We start from the raw sequence: 15,151 nt of genomic DNA on the forward strand, positions 1-15,151 counted from the left end.
AATCCTGAACTGAACTCACAAGGCAAACTATACCATTAAGTACATTCCCATGTATGGAAAAGGATTATGAAGCCATCCTCTTAATAAATAATCTTAGTGAATAAAGGCAACGAACTACAATAGGAACAGAGAAAAATGCTACATACAGTGGTACCTCGGGTTAAGTACTTAATTCGTTCCGGAGGTCCATTCTTAACCTGAAACTGTTCTTAACCTGAAGCACCACTTTAGCTAATGGGGCCTCCTGCTGCTGGCACGCCACCGGAGCATGATTCATCCTGAAGTAAAGTTCTTAACCTGAAGCACTATTTCTGGGTTAGCGGAGTCTGTAACCTGAAGCGTATGTAACCTGAAGCGTATGTAACCCGAGGTACCACTGTAGATATATTTCAAAACGTTACATGCAAACAGATCATCTAAATATCTGGGTAGCTTTTTCATGTGTAATATTTAGGGTATTACTGGTTAAAAGAAATAATTCCCAGCCAGCTCATCTGTTGTAATTGAAAACACCTGAAGGAGAGAGTAGGTTGGGGGTGTCTGCTTTAAAGTTTAAAACCAGCACTTTGAATTGTGCTCAGATATGTATTTGTATTCAGTGGGGCTGGTTAAAAACTAGTGTGATATGTTCTGTCCAGCTAGACTCAATCTGTATTCTCAACTGATTTCCAAATAGTCTTCCAAAACAGGCTCACACAGAATGTAATGCGGTAGTCTAGTCAGTTACTAGCATTAATATTCTGTACTTTAACTAATTGTAGTTACCCAGTTTAACCAACTGAAGTTATCAGAGCAGTCAGAGCTGCAGTTAGATTCCTGTTTATTTCTAACCTCTTAGCTGAAGATTTAAAAAGTTCTTTGATACATTCTTTCTCTTTGTAGTAATTCCTTAATATGTCAGATATTCTTTTTTCCTTCCTCAATTGTCCACCTATTTTGGTCACATTTTCCAGCATGGGTGCATGACTGGATTTCCCACGTTGTCCTAGTTTTGGGATTACTTAAACCCAATATCTGTCCCCCGCTCTATTTTTCTTTCAGAAAATGCATCTTCCCTAACACAAAGACATCTGGAAAGACAGAAGAAAAGCAAAGAGAGCCTCTGTTTGGCCCTATGAGTCCCCTGCAATCATCAGTAATACCAAGAAGGTCAGAGATTCAAGATGGTTCCACACATCAAATAAAATCAGTTCAGAGAAGTGATAGAATATCAGAACTAGCCAGCTACAAATCAAATAGTACAAACAATTTTTCTCTTATATCACCATCCAAGAGAAACAGACCTGTCAGTGCTCCTCCAGGTCAGCTAAGGTAATCAAAGCTGTTCCATGTTCCTTTTAACTATGACTGTTGCTGTTCTGTCTCCTTTCAACTGACTCAGTGATGATTCAATTGACAACCTCAAACTTACAGTAAAAGACTGCAATCTTTATTTAGATTTTTGATATAATGGTATCATAGTGCAATCCTAAGCTTGTTTACCTAGAGGTAAGTCCCTCTGAGTTCACTGGTATCTAGTCTAGTAGGTGTGCTTAGGGTTGCCATCTTGGTTATTCACAGAACTGCTTTAAGTGTGATAAATATACCTTATATGAGAATCTCTTCTATGCAAGTCACACGTAGATTATTATACATAATAGGTCAATATTTTTATAGCCATAAAAGGCCAGTTGTGCCAGTCTGGTGAACATACATGTTCAGAAATAGATCCATATCTGATCAGCAGGCATCAAGTTTATGTACAATTTGCATACCTTTCCCTTCACTGAAATGCATTATGTATAGGAATATTTATTTTTTATAATAGAGAAGGGAACTGAGAGAGACTTATAAACAGCATAACATATACATCAGAATTTCTGGAATATGACTATAATGTGGAAGTGAGTTGTGCTGTTGGTGTACATTATATGAAATTATAAAGAGGAATTTCCACAAATTCAGTGTGTACCTCAAGTACATTTCATTCTTTGCATGATACTTGCACTATCTCTTATTCCATGCCAGTAGTGTGACAACTCATCAATGAAAAACAGATGGCAGAATTGTTTTGCTACAGGGACAAACTCTGCTGCTGTTTTATTCTGCCTTTAAAAACATATATACAATGTTGATAGGTGATAGTGAGGAGCATTTATTGATCCAACACACACTTTAAAGAAAACAACCACCCTACACAAAATTCAAGGACAGAGTCTTGATATATTTGGGAGGAAAACAGTACTAGGTGAGCACACAAACAGTGGCTTCACACAGTAGGAAGTGCATAGACACCAAGCAAAATTGGAGGAAGAGTATTTCATTGGCATGGCAGAACAACCTCACTTTCTAGACTCTACACTACAACCAATAAAAGTGCACATTTATTGTACAATAAGCTAGAACGGCATACACAGGTGATTAAAAAAACAGGGCTCAACACTAATACTTAAATTGTTGTTATATTGTTTAAATGAATCAGGCTTTGTCTAATTCTATTGATTCGTTAAAGGTTTAAATGGCAATAAGGCTACAATTCTATACATACTTTTTTCAGAGTATGCCCCATTGAACACAGACTTACTTCTTAGTAAACATAGTCAAATAAGTATAATAGTTTTTTTATATAAAGCAAAGCATCACTTTTCAGTGCTTGCATCAAGAAGAAAAAAACTAGTGGAATCTTTATGTATAATTTTATAAGAGCAACTTTACACCTGAGTTTAATAATTTTTACAGGTGAATTGAATTTGAAGCATTGGTTTACAGTTCTCAATATAGTTAGGAAAAGGGCTTATTACTATGATTTTGTTTTAAAATGCAATAATCACAATTTGAATAATCATTGAGAGAGACTATATTAATTAAATTGTAATTTTTGCATAGGTACTTTCTATCTAGTTCAACTGAATTGGAATTGTTTTTCTACAGATCTTCCTTAAAATCCCATTTGGCCCAAAAGGTCCCTGAAGTGCCCATTTTTGAACGACAACCACAGATACTCAGAGTAACAGCTTATAAGAATGGTACAAGAAGCGTGTTTGCTAAAGTTACAGTGCCACTTTCCATTAAACTGGTAAGCATCACTATAATTTCTGTGTAGCCATTTTTGTTCGGATATCGATCTTTGAGTAAAGGAAGCACTTTTTATTTTCACACTTGTTAAGCGTACACATAGTTACTGCATTTTTACCTTCAATTATATAACGTAAAACAGCGGCCGTAAAATGTAAAGTAGAATTTTGAGTTTCTGCAGAATCAATACAATTAAACGGTAGCCAAATAATAACATTGATAGGTAATGCTTAGCAATTGGATGTACATATACTGTGTTGAGGGAAACTAGTTAGGATTTGGTTTTTAAGTATTGATTCTTGATTAAATTTTAGTAGTTAAGACGAGTATATTTTTTTCTTACCTTTTGGGGCTGATTTAGCTGCTGGAGAAGTGCACTGGAAAGCTGAAGCTGAACATGGCTGCGCGACGAGTCTTCTTGGCAGACGGCACTGAAGCACTCGATGCCATAGACATACCCCATGATGCTGACGTTTATATTTCAACTGGAGAGCCCTTTTCAGATCCATTCAAAAAAATTAAAGGTAAAAAATGCCAGAGTCAATGGCTTAAGGGGTGCAATTAAAAATGATTTTCATCCTGTCTTTTTGCATGGTTTAACAAAACTAATGTTTACTCATTTACAGCTCAGTAAGAGGATAATGTGCTTAATGAAAGAAAAATCTACTGACAGCCACGTTTATTGCCCTTCATTAGCATTGGTGCTTAATTTAATATAGATCTGAATAGACATTAGGGAGCCTGCAGGAGGTTAAATGGTGAAAATATAATAAATTAAATAAGAGATTATTGAATTTACTGTTTAGTTTCACTGACATCTAACAGACACAATTCATTAGGCTTATTACACTAGCAAAAATAATAGTTCAGAGTTTGAGTATTTTATTAATTTAGTCATTTGACCTTTATTAAGACAAAGCATTAAAATAATTATCAGACGGCTGATGCCACAATGTAAAATATTCACGTTGAAGTTACACAGAAATGTAGAGTACACCTGTTCTAATATTTCATTTTGAAATTTGAAGCTCTTTTAGCATAATCTCAGCATAATCTCTTAATTTATTTTCTTGTAATATGCTTTCAGGTTTACTTATGAGCGTAGTGTAGAATTTTATATTGCTGCTATTTTCAATTTTGTTGCAAATGGATTTTTATTTGGGCAATATTTTACTGCACTAAATGACTAGTGCATTTAAATACAAATTTATATATGAAATTGAAATATGACATATAATATAGCTAGACTTTATGATCAGAATATAATTGAATAAATATTGTATTAAATATTAGCCAAATAACATTCTATGTTAAGCTGGAATGCGTTAAGAATCAATCTGTAATGCCACACCATTCAGTAATACGCAACAATTTAAAAATACCAAAGTTGGAAGTAGTGTGTTTTAGAGGAGAAAAGTAAAGTGCTTTCAGTTGATATATTGTTACTGTTTAAAATCTTTTATAATTGTAGATGTAGTACCATTCAAGAGTTTATATAAAAATTGCAATTGTGTTTTAATGTTGATGAAAAGCAACACAAACATTCATCTTCATGTTTTGTAAAATACATTAATTGCACTGAAAACTGTTTACAAATGGTTTTTCATTCAGTTGACTCAGACAAAAGAAATAGCTGGTTTTGTATTTTAGAAACAGATTACTGTAAGAATAGCAAATTATGCGTAATCACTGGAATTCCTATAAATATCTATAAAAGAAGCATACCATATAAATACTTTAGAATGATGGGAATACTTAAGTTTCCCCCACTAGTTGAGCCATATAATATATATTCCTGCAATGTTTTGGAATAAATTATATTTCTTCATAACTCATGAATTATGCATGTAGTGTAGTATTACAGATGATATGACAGTCTTCTTGAATGCAGTCCAAATGATCCATTGAGTATGTTTTAGTCTATTAACTCAATAAGGAGAATACATTTAGCCAAAAAATTTTTTTGTCTTCTTTTGGTTCATGTAGGAGTAATGAATTGCCCTGCTGTTCTGACATATAAACAACAATAATCAATATTCACATTGTCTCAACATCTTAGGAGTTACTGCGATAAATCTGATGTTATAGTAATATTCATAGCCAGTGTGATATTTTATGTAAGGTGCAGTTACTTTTCCAGGCATATTTAATGAATGCTTGCATTTTCCAATTCATCAAGCATTTCTTTCTTTACCTCGACTTCATTCTCATCCAACAAAAACTTCTCTGCTTTGTCTGCATCTTTTGGCTGTGTTTCATCATGACATGCACTGCTGTTCCTTTAGCACCAAAATGTTGGCACACATTACTGAAAATTTCACACCAACTCTTGCTGGATCAGCAAGCTTAACCTACCAAAATCTGGTGTACTGCAATAGTATTTGACTGATAATCAATCTTTTTGCTGCTCGACAGTTGTTTCTGGGACTCAGACTAGAGCAGGTGGCAGATGTGCCTTGTCTTTTGAGAAAAGAAAGAGTAGGTGAGGTTGGGCACAGTGTAGCATATTGTGTGTCCATTAAAAGGGCTCTGCTAGGGTAAGTATTACAGGAAAAAGTCAGTGATATGCATAGAAGACCCACCAAGAACATCCAATAGGTCTTTTTACAGTCTGGTTTATAAATTAAATGGGATCACAGATTTATCCCAAATGATTTGAATGCATTCTGTAGATGGATTCAATGCAGTCAGTATTTTGTTTTCTGAATTCTGTATGTAAAAACATTTTAACAAGACTGTTACTGCAATATACAATCCAGGATCATTTACAATAAATATAATTTGTAAAAATCAATAAATTGGTAAGACATGTCACAAGGAGGGCATCCTTTTCTGATACAAAACATAAATAAAACTGACAGTGTGGGGAGAGTAATTTGTGATTAGATGACCACCACCATCATATATACTAAAACAAATTCAAGTCTTCCCGTGTTTGTGAAGCTGGAGCTAAAACCACACCAACCACACACAAGAGAGAGGCATCAGCAGACTTGGCTTAACCCCAAGGTTTGGAGATTTACAAAAGAAAAAAAAATAGCTTAGAAAGAAAAAGCTAAGCAATGAGAAAAATTACCCAGGCAGCGTATGGAAACTTAATGGAAAGTTGAGAAACTTAGGGGCAGGGGGAGACTTGATAATTGAATGTGAAGGGAATTAAATGCAGTAGCTAGAAAAGGAAGAGAAAGAGAAATATATAGATATGTAAAGAATGGAAAGAACCGTCACACTGTCTAGTTAACTGGGAAGCTATTTTTAAATGCCAGAGATAGAGCTGAGAGCTGCCCATCAAATTCAGTGGAGAAATCAAAATCTTCAGTGTAAGTGGGATTGAGCAATAATGTGTCTGCCCTACCCCACCTCCCCTCAAAAAAACTGAATGAAGAGACAAAAAAAATGGAAATGTCATCAAAACAACCCAATGGGGACTCAGCCACACTGACTCACTTGGGGGTGGGGAAATGACAAGGAGGGAAGGGAAAGAATGAAATGGTGTGCCTGGAAACCTGAATAGAAAGAAAGACCATGCATTGTACCAACTTTTGGTGCAGGGCCTCACTTTTAAAGTTACTATTTAAGACCTAGTTGCCATAGTGGTGGCGTTGGCGGCAGCATCTGTCTGTCTCAGGAGACAATGGAGGAGTGCACCTTGGGGAGTGAAGTCAAACCATTGGAGAGTTACAGTGCCTGCTATGGCTTGAGAGAGATATGTTGCGTTGCAGCTGGAGAAGATGAGCTGCTGTCGATGCGCCATAGTGTTTCTTCTCTCTGCACTCACCCCAGCAGTCATTCCTTCTCTGTGCTGTGATCCACAACCTGACTGCTTGCAAGGGATGTCCCTAGCCTTCCTGTCTTGTTGGCAGGCGTCTTTGTAAACACAGAGTTGGCCTGCCAATGTTCCTGGTGCCTGAAGGCAGCTCCCTGTAGAGCACGTCCTTGAGGATCCTGCCATCTTCCATTCTATGGACATGACCAAGTCGGTGTAGATGTCACTGAGACAGGAGTACGAACATGCTGGGAATGTGGACTTGGGAGAGCACGTCTTTGTTTGAGACTCTCTCTTGCATTGCGATGCCCAAAATCTTCCTGCTGCAGTGCATGTGACTAAGTACAGTAGCACCTCGGCTTACGTTACACTCGGGTAATGTAAACTTCAGCTTGCGAAAGCAGCAACCCTGGAAGTGTCTCACTGCATGTGCATGTGCACAAGCTCTCTACACATGCACAGAAGCGGTCCCTCCGGTTGCGAAACCTCGGGATCTTACCGGAGCTCCAGAATGCATCCCACCCGCAACCGGAGGTACCACTGTACAGTGGTGCCCTGCAAGACAAATGCCTCGCAAGACAGAAAACCCGCTAGACGAAAGGGTTTTCCGTTTTGGAGGTGCTTCGCAGAACGAATTTCCTATGGGCTTGCTTCGCAAGACGAAAATGTCTTGCGAGTTCCTGCGATTTTTTTCCGCTCCCCACCCCCTTTTTCTAAGGCACTAAGCTGCTAATAGCCTTTTAGCAGCTAATCCGCTAATCCCTTAAGCCTTTAATAGCCACTAATAGCCGCTAAACTGCTAATAGCGCTAATCCGCTAATGGGGTTGCTTCGCAAGACGAAAAAACCGCTAGACGAAGAGACTCGCAGAACGGATTCTTTTCGTCTTGCGAGGCACCACTGTATATTCATCTAGAAGCCCGTGGATCAAATTTGACCTCTATTAAAAGCTCACTAGGTGTCTTTAGGCAAGCCATTATTTTGGTTGACAGAGTTTATTTAAGCTACACATTTTATTTGGCCAGAGTTTATTTAAGGATTTTTGCTGTCTGGGTTGAAAGAGCTACTTCAGGCATGCGCAAGGACTTGGGCACACTCAAGAGAATGGTGGGTCTCCTGTTCATGAAAAGCTGAAACTGACTTTGGGCAATGGAACTTCTTGTCTAGTTTTTTGGATCCTCACCAGTATATCAGAGGAACCTTCAAACTCTAAAATAATACATGTAAAGTGAATGGGTTAAAGATTACAGAGACTATATAAGACCATTGAAGCACACAAGGAAGCTGTTTTTAGAGTTTCATTCTTCCAATTGTACTAGGAATTATGGCATTTTGCCTGTTTTGTTAAAGATTGTCTTGCAGATACTGAGATATAACTAGGCTAGCTCAAGCTGCACTATGTTCTTAGATTAATTTGAATTGGCATTTTCTGTCCCATTTCGACATAATACATTGGGGATAACATTTCAAAATTTAGTATGGTCTTCCACATGTAAAAAGAGTTTAATTTTTTTTTTAATTGCTGTGAAATGCCAGCCAGGAAAGAATGTTCATTTAGAGAATTTTTTCAAAAACCCTGGAATAAGCATTGGAATTTCCCTAGCAACCTTGACAACGAACTCTTGAGTGGGCAAGCACAAAAACATGCATGTATTTTAGTTGGAAAAGTCAAAGAGGCTTCTTATACAAGTAAATGCATGTGACTAGTGAAGCAATCATGCATGTACCATGAGAATGTTTACAATGCAGAAAGTTGAGTGCAAGTCTAAACACTGTTAACCATCAACTTGAAATAGGAAAATTGATAATGGTGCACCTTTTTATGGTATCTGGTTTAGAGGTATTGAAATATCAAAATAAAATACATTCGAGTGTTTTCCCCACTGATTTTACTTACTGTTAGCTATGAGCTTTTTACACCTTGAAGTTTACATAAAGAAGACAGTTCCTAAAAGCTGCCCAAAATGTGGTGTTTAGATGCTTCTTGTACCAGATTTTCTTAGTTGCCAGTCTTCTAAAATTAACTTCAGATACTTTTGGTTTAAAATCAAGTGACTTTTGCCCAAGGCTTCATCCTGTCTGCTTTTTATTCAGAAACCTTTGAATGTGTGTTATGTGTAATAAAGAACTGCAGTGCTTGTAAAATAAGTTTCCATCCAGTCCACTTCACTGAATTTGTTTTTAGAGCTTATCTGTCTTGGCATAAATCTCTTCTCTCAAAGGTTGATAGAGTGTAGAAATCATGTTGTCTGCATCTTAAACACTGTTAGGTAATTTGGGAGTCAATCTCAAAAATGTATGCTGCCTCATTTTCAATTTAGGCACTCACCATTGGCTTACCCAGAAAAAGCTTCCCTGCCCCCACTCCCTCTCTTGCTCACAGCGATACCACCCGTTGCCATTTCATGGGCTACAGTCTAGCTGCTAGACCCTAGACATGGCTGAGGAAAGGTTAGCCCGGGCAGAGGGCCACCTCTTATTGCTGTTTCCTCTCTTCCTCCAAGCAACAGACTCCAAGCTTTCATCCTGGAATGAAGGGAATAGGCAGTTAGTCTCTAGCCTCCTATAGCATTGAGGCTCATCTGACTGGGCAACTGACCCACTTCCAGTTTCAGTGATCAAGACAACTTAAAAGCCTGCCAGCAAATGAAGCATGCAAATTAATAAACTGAATAAAGTGGAAAAAAATAACTATTAATCCAAAACCTAAGGTTCTAACATAATCAAAGGTAATTTTTTATTTAAAGCATTTCATCCATGACTTCATTTTATGCATTTGAAGCTCAGGGAGATACGGTATTTCTTAAAGGGTTTTTAAAGAGGTTGAATTGAATGGTTGTGGTAGCCTTCAGTGGTATTCAACCAACCTTTACAGTACTTGGAGTAGACACATTGAAATTAATGAGCCTATGTTATGGCCATTAATTTCATTGACGATTAATTTCTAAGATTTTACATTGTGAATTGCCCTGAGATTTACGGATGAAAGGCATCAAACAAATTTAATAAATAATAGTAGTAGTAAGCCAAATTTAACTCTATACAACCCTTTGAGTCCAACAATAATCAAGAAGAAAACAGTGCGTAGGGACTATAATGGGTGTTTCCATTGCAATTTATATAGTCTACATAAACTATATTGCTGATTAGTTGTTAGTTGCAACTATAATCCCTTTTGTATTTACCCATTCAGGGTATCCTTGCATGGGAGAAAGAGCATTTTCAAATGATGGCTGCTGTTCTTTTTAGAAACTGACTACTGAGCTCGCAGTTGGCCCACTGTGATTACTTCAGTTTGAAGGAAATGTATGACAGGTTGCCATTAGGATTTTCTCCTCAACAACAAAAATGTGGTTGTGTGGAATTTAGGCCATTGTTACCACTACTGTGGTACCATTGCAACTCCTCTTCTGTTTCTCATTGTTCTTTTCTATGTTGTGTCACTTATTTATCTACACATTGGTCAATGTTTTCTGGCAATTAAGGTTTCTATTTGCCTGTTAATCTAGTTTCCCCCTGTGGATTTTGAGAAACAGCCTGGCTGCTTTATTTATGACTATTTTAATACAGTGTTTATAAATACTTCCCTAAGATTTGCAAAGCGAGTGTTTTAGATTAACAGCAGTTTGCCAAGGCATCTGAACACAAATAAACTGTGGTTCATCTTAATTATTGTTAGTTGAAACAAACAGGTTTCATACTTTCAAGATTCACCACAGTTTATGGCTTAGGTACACAGAAGTGGAAGCTTCATATCTCTTCATGGTCATACTGGAGGAGGAGAAGGGAGCACAGAGCTCAAGTCATGGTGAGCTTTGTTCCTGTAACACTAAATTATGGTCTGATTGTGCAACACATATTTTGCATGTTCGTTCTGTTGCATATCTGTGACTGGCAAATTGACTTGTCAAGGTTTTGTGGCACCTTAGGAGGCACATGCTAGATCTGAAATCTCCCTTTCCAGGTAGAGATGCACAACTGTCACTAAGACTTATGAGTACCTGTAACATTACTAAGGTTGAGCTATAATTTCCCTTCCACATTCCTATGCACTTGGTATTTAAGGGGATTGTTGAGAGTGGGTGGATATGTACAACTTAAGCTCAGTTTAAAGCACACATTTTAAACAGCATGCGTAGCACTGGGTCATTTTTTTATTACTATTTCAGAAAGAGAAGCAACACAAGGCCCTGAAGTGGATCAAGATTATACTGGGTTAACCTTTGCTCCCTGTTCTCTTTCCACCAAAAATCACTCTATTCAGCTGGTATTTGCAGTCACAGCTACATCTTCTAACAGACCTTAGTTCTCTCAAAGCTCTAGCAAGACAGTTCATAGCATTCCAGAGGTAGAACAGAAACATAGGAATCTGTGTTATACGAAGTAAAGACTATTGTTCCTTCTAGCTCAGAATTAAGCTATGATGACTCTGCTTTTGGCTTTTAAAATTAATGAATTTGAATGAATAGATACAAATTGGTAATTAATGTCTCTGTATTTGAATGAGTATGGGTATGTGTGGACATGGAGAGGTATATATTGAATCTGTGTGGTGCGTATGTTAACGGCCGCACTCACTGGCATATGACACCGGAGTACCCTACCTACTGATTGCCAAGTTACGTTTTCTGAGGGCTATGTTCTTGTTTCCAGGAAAGGATGCCAGATGTAGGTGGGAAACAGTGTCTATTAGCCCTCCCCCATTGCAAAACTATTCCTTGGGCGGGGACTGACTCCATCCAGAACCGGACTCATGTACCATCTTAATCTTGCTACATACAGTCAACTCCATTTGATCTGGATAGTTTTACTAAGTCTCATGCAGCTTATTAGTTCATTCGGATCCTATGACTAAGGGCTTGGTAGGAAGTAATCCATATTATATTGCTAGATTCATGTGTATCTTTTTTAAAAAACTGGATTGATCCTTGACATAAAATTATGCAGAATTTGTCTGGCATTCCATCCAGCAATTATGTTGTGTAGTTCCTGGTTTGGCTTGCGTGTAATTTTCAATTGTAGTTTAGTGCTATATGGATGAGTCTGAGGGAGCCCAAAGCAAAGACTCTCATCTTAGCATTATGTGTTAAAAGCGAACAATGGTTAGTTAAACAAACCAGCTTCATGACATGGTTTGAAGTTGTCTTAGGATCTGGGAACTTCTGCACGCACAGGAGATGCTCTGCTGCTGAGCTATAGCCCTTCTTGTTTAGCAACTAACCATTAAAATAGGAAAAATGCAGGCTCAAGGTTTGTCCAGCTGAGGTTTGGCTTTGAAATTCTTTGAGCCCGGAAATAATTTTACCAGTCTGTCATACAAAATGAGGAGGAATGGACAGTTAGCCTTATGTTTCTCTTGGACATGCTGGGGATCATTCATATGGCACTAAACCAAGGATAGCCAACATGGTGCTCTCCAAGTGTTGTTGGACTGTAACCCCTATCATTGGCTATGCCAATGGCTATGCCAGTTAGGGTTGATGGGAGTTGGAGTTCAGCAACATATGGAGCGCGCAACATTGGCTACCTCTTGCTAAGCAATTGCTTAGTGTTACATGTTAACCAGCTCTCTGACATCTCTCCATAACGCCAATGCAGACCTGATTCTGAAATTTTATACTTTCTACAATTTAGTTGTAGTGTCACATTGCTGTAACCTGGAAAACAAAACTCCTCTCAGTTTTTAGGTAGCTAGTGTTCATTCAGTTGAGCATATAATTAATTATCAACATCCTTTCAAGCTTTCTGGATATTTGCCATGCAAAGTCTTAGATATTGCCAGTATTCTGCCTGAGTTATTTATTACACTTGGCTCAAATGAATCCCTTTTCTGGTTTAAATAGGTAAGCTTATCATTGGTTTATATTGCTGCTTTAAATATTTTTTAAAAAAACTTCAGGATAATGAAAGCAAAAACAATTGATCTAAGAATATACATTATTTCTACTGAAGAAACTAGGTAATGAATCATGAATTCTGTCACTAAGGGTTGTATCTGGTGTGAGTCCTGCTCAGTGTGGACTCACTGAAATTAATAAACATGACTAACTTGGGTCCATTAATTTCAGTTGGTCCATGATTATGAGTTTGTAGTCCCAAAATATCTGGAGGGCCGAGCTTGCGTATGCCTGATCTACTGAGTATATAAAGGGAAATTTTAAAAAGGTACTTGCCTCATACCAAAATGGTAGGAAAGCAATACCAGGATTCTCCAGCAACCCAGTCCCGAGTCAAAACCAGTACTTTCAGTTGATGCCAGACATTAACTGACAACCAGTACAGTTGGAAAAATCCCCAGTACCATTAAATACACCTTGCAGCTGTATTTAGCAGTGTCCAAACTGTCCAACTGCGTGCAAACTGTCTTCAAAGGCAACCCTACATATAACATAATTACAGTACAGTGGAACCCACGTACCGTCCTCCTTACAAACGCTTCAGGTAACGAGCTCCGCTAACCCAGAAGTAGATGCTTCTAGTTGCAAACTTTGCCCCGGGATGCGAGCGGAAGTCACGCGGCGGCAGTGGGAGGCCCCATTAGCGAAAGTGCACCTCAGATTAAGAACGGTTTCGGATTAAAAATGGACCTCTGGAACAACTTAAGTTCATAACCGGAGGTACCACTGTAATTTAATTTGGTGGTTGCCAGATCTAAGTTACCTCTGTCTAGGTAGGCTTTGCAGCTAGTGCACCAGACTAAGCTGTTAGCTTTCCTCTGTAGAACTGAGTGCCTTTTCTGTCTCCAGTGGCAAAGTCTGATCAGTGAGGACCCCCATACAACTAACTTGTTCCTTCCAGAAGAGCACAACCTCATCCAGCACAGGATTAAGTCCACCAACCGAAGTAGACAAATCACCTACTAACAGGACCTCTGGTTTGACCTTCATCCAATCCATTACAACACCTGGGCACTCATTTTAATACAAACATAAAGTTTATTTCAAAATGTGAAATAAACTGCAGACTGAACCCCAGGAACTTAGAGGAGCTTGGTCAGGAAATGAGAACTCCATACTAAGTCATGCTTTGTTCTGTCTTTGTTTTTTTTATTTCTTTCTCATGCGTCTCCAAATGCCTGACCAAATCTCTAAAGTCATTATCCTGCAAGATTCTACATCTTCATGAGGGACAGGAATATTGGCACAGAACTTTATAATACTTTAAAAGTACTAAAGCCACCATAAATTTTCTTCTCCAAATGTTCTAGCTCAGTCTGCTACATTGCATGTAAAATTTCCAGGTCTTCAGATAATGTTAAGTGAAAGCGAACACTGAGAAGTGACCTTTTTTCTTTTATATATATATTTTAAAAAAAACACCTTCAAAAAATCTACTAAAGAATGATGCCATGTTTCAAAACTATCTTCAGATAAGAAGGGAGATATTTTCTGCTAAATGTCATGCAATTTCCCAAAATGATATAATTTGCTATGGCAGGTCTTCATTGACAAGAATAAGTGTGAGCACATTTAAAATAGGCCATCTTCTGGAAGTAGCAAGTGTCATTGGAATTATAGATTCTCATTGTTCTAATTTCTAATTATTGACAGATTTGGAAATGTTTCAATTCCAAGCAGCATTCCAAACAACAGTATAACACTTTTTCTCATAAGCACACTGAAAATTAATCACTCTTGTCATATTTATGTGAGGGTTTTTATATAAGAAATCAGCTTAATGAACATGGTGCTAAACATATATTATCACAGATTTTTCACTTTCTCTATTAATTTGTATGTGTGTGTGCATACACAAATACATCATGAATTGTAGAAGAGATATAATTTTGTCCTAAGTTACATATTTTATTTAAATATTTGAAAATGTATCCATTATTTTTCTTTGATTTGATAATATTTAAATGCACAGTTTAAAATATGACTATTCACTGAACAGAACTTTGCTTTGGTTCTGTTTTTCCCAGTGGCAGGAGAAAACCAAAACACAGCCAAATTTAACTTCCATTCTATTAAATTGTAAACAGTTATCTGGGGAAAAAATGTATAAATAAAATGTATCTCCCCCAGTAGTGCATTGGCCTAGCAATATAATTCAAGTCTACCATTGACTGGACTTAAGGTGATTTGAACAGTTTCTTTTTCATAATTTAAATGTAATCTGCTTCTGACTGTTGAAGAGCATGCTGTTAGAAAGTTTTCATATTATTGCCCCAAGTCTCCTTCAGTCTTCAACCTACTGCTGCATTTGAAAATCAGTTACGTTGTTATATTCTCCTTTAATATTTCCAGGCAGGAAATACGTGACAAAAAGTTTTTTTCTAATGCTATTATGCAGCTGAGGGATATTGACTTTATGCAATGACAGTACCAAG

The 15,151-nt window shown here is 37.4% G+C and overlaps 1 protein-coding gene across 9 annotated transcripts in view; it reads left to right on the top strand.

Annotated features, from left to right (window-relative positions):
• DCDC1 (doublecortin domain containing 1) overlaps window positions 1–15,151 on the top strand; it is a 246,362-nt gene that overhangs the window by 16,536 nt on the left and 214,675 nt on the right. For 8 of the 9 annotated variants that reach the window (XR_014505400.1, XM_083415302.1, XM_083415304.1 and 5 more), the window contains exons 3-5: window positions 1,042–1,311; window positions 2,911–3,055; window positions 3,416–3,578. Coding sequence is in view for 8 of the 9 variants with exons in the window: in XM_083415302.1 (XP_083271428.1) it covers window positions 1,042–1,311; window positions 2,911–3,055; window positions 3,416–3,578 (578 nt within the window). In the remaining variant the exon portion in view is untranslated. The remainder of the gene's footprint in view (window positions 1–1,041; window positions 1,312–2,910; window positions 3,056–3,415; window positions 3,579–15,151) is intronic. The other variant, XM_083415305.1, reaches the window with a different exon arrangement.

Source organism: Podarcis tiliguerta (genome assembly GCF_965153285.1).
Source record: "Podarcis tiliguerta genome assembly, chromosome: 1".
Classification (NCBI taxonomy): Eukaryota; Metazoa; Chordata; class Lepidosauria; order Squamata; family Lacertidae; genus Podarcis; species Podarcis tiliguerta.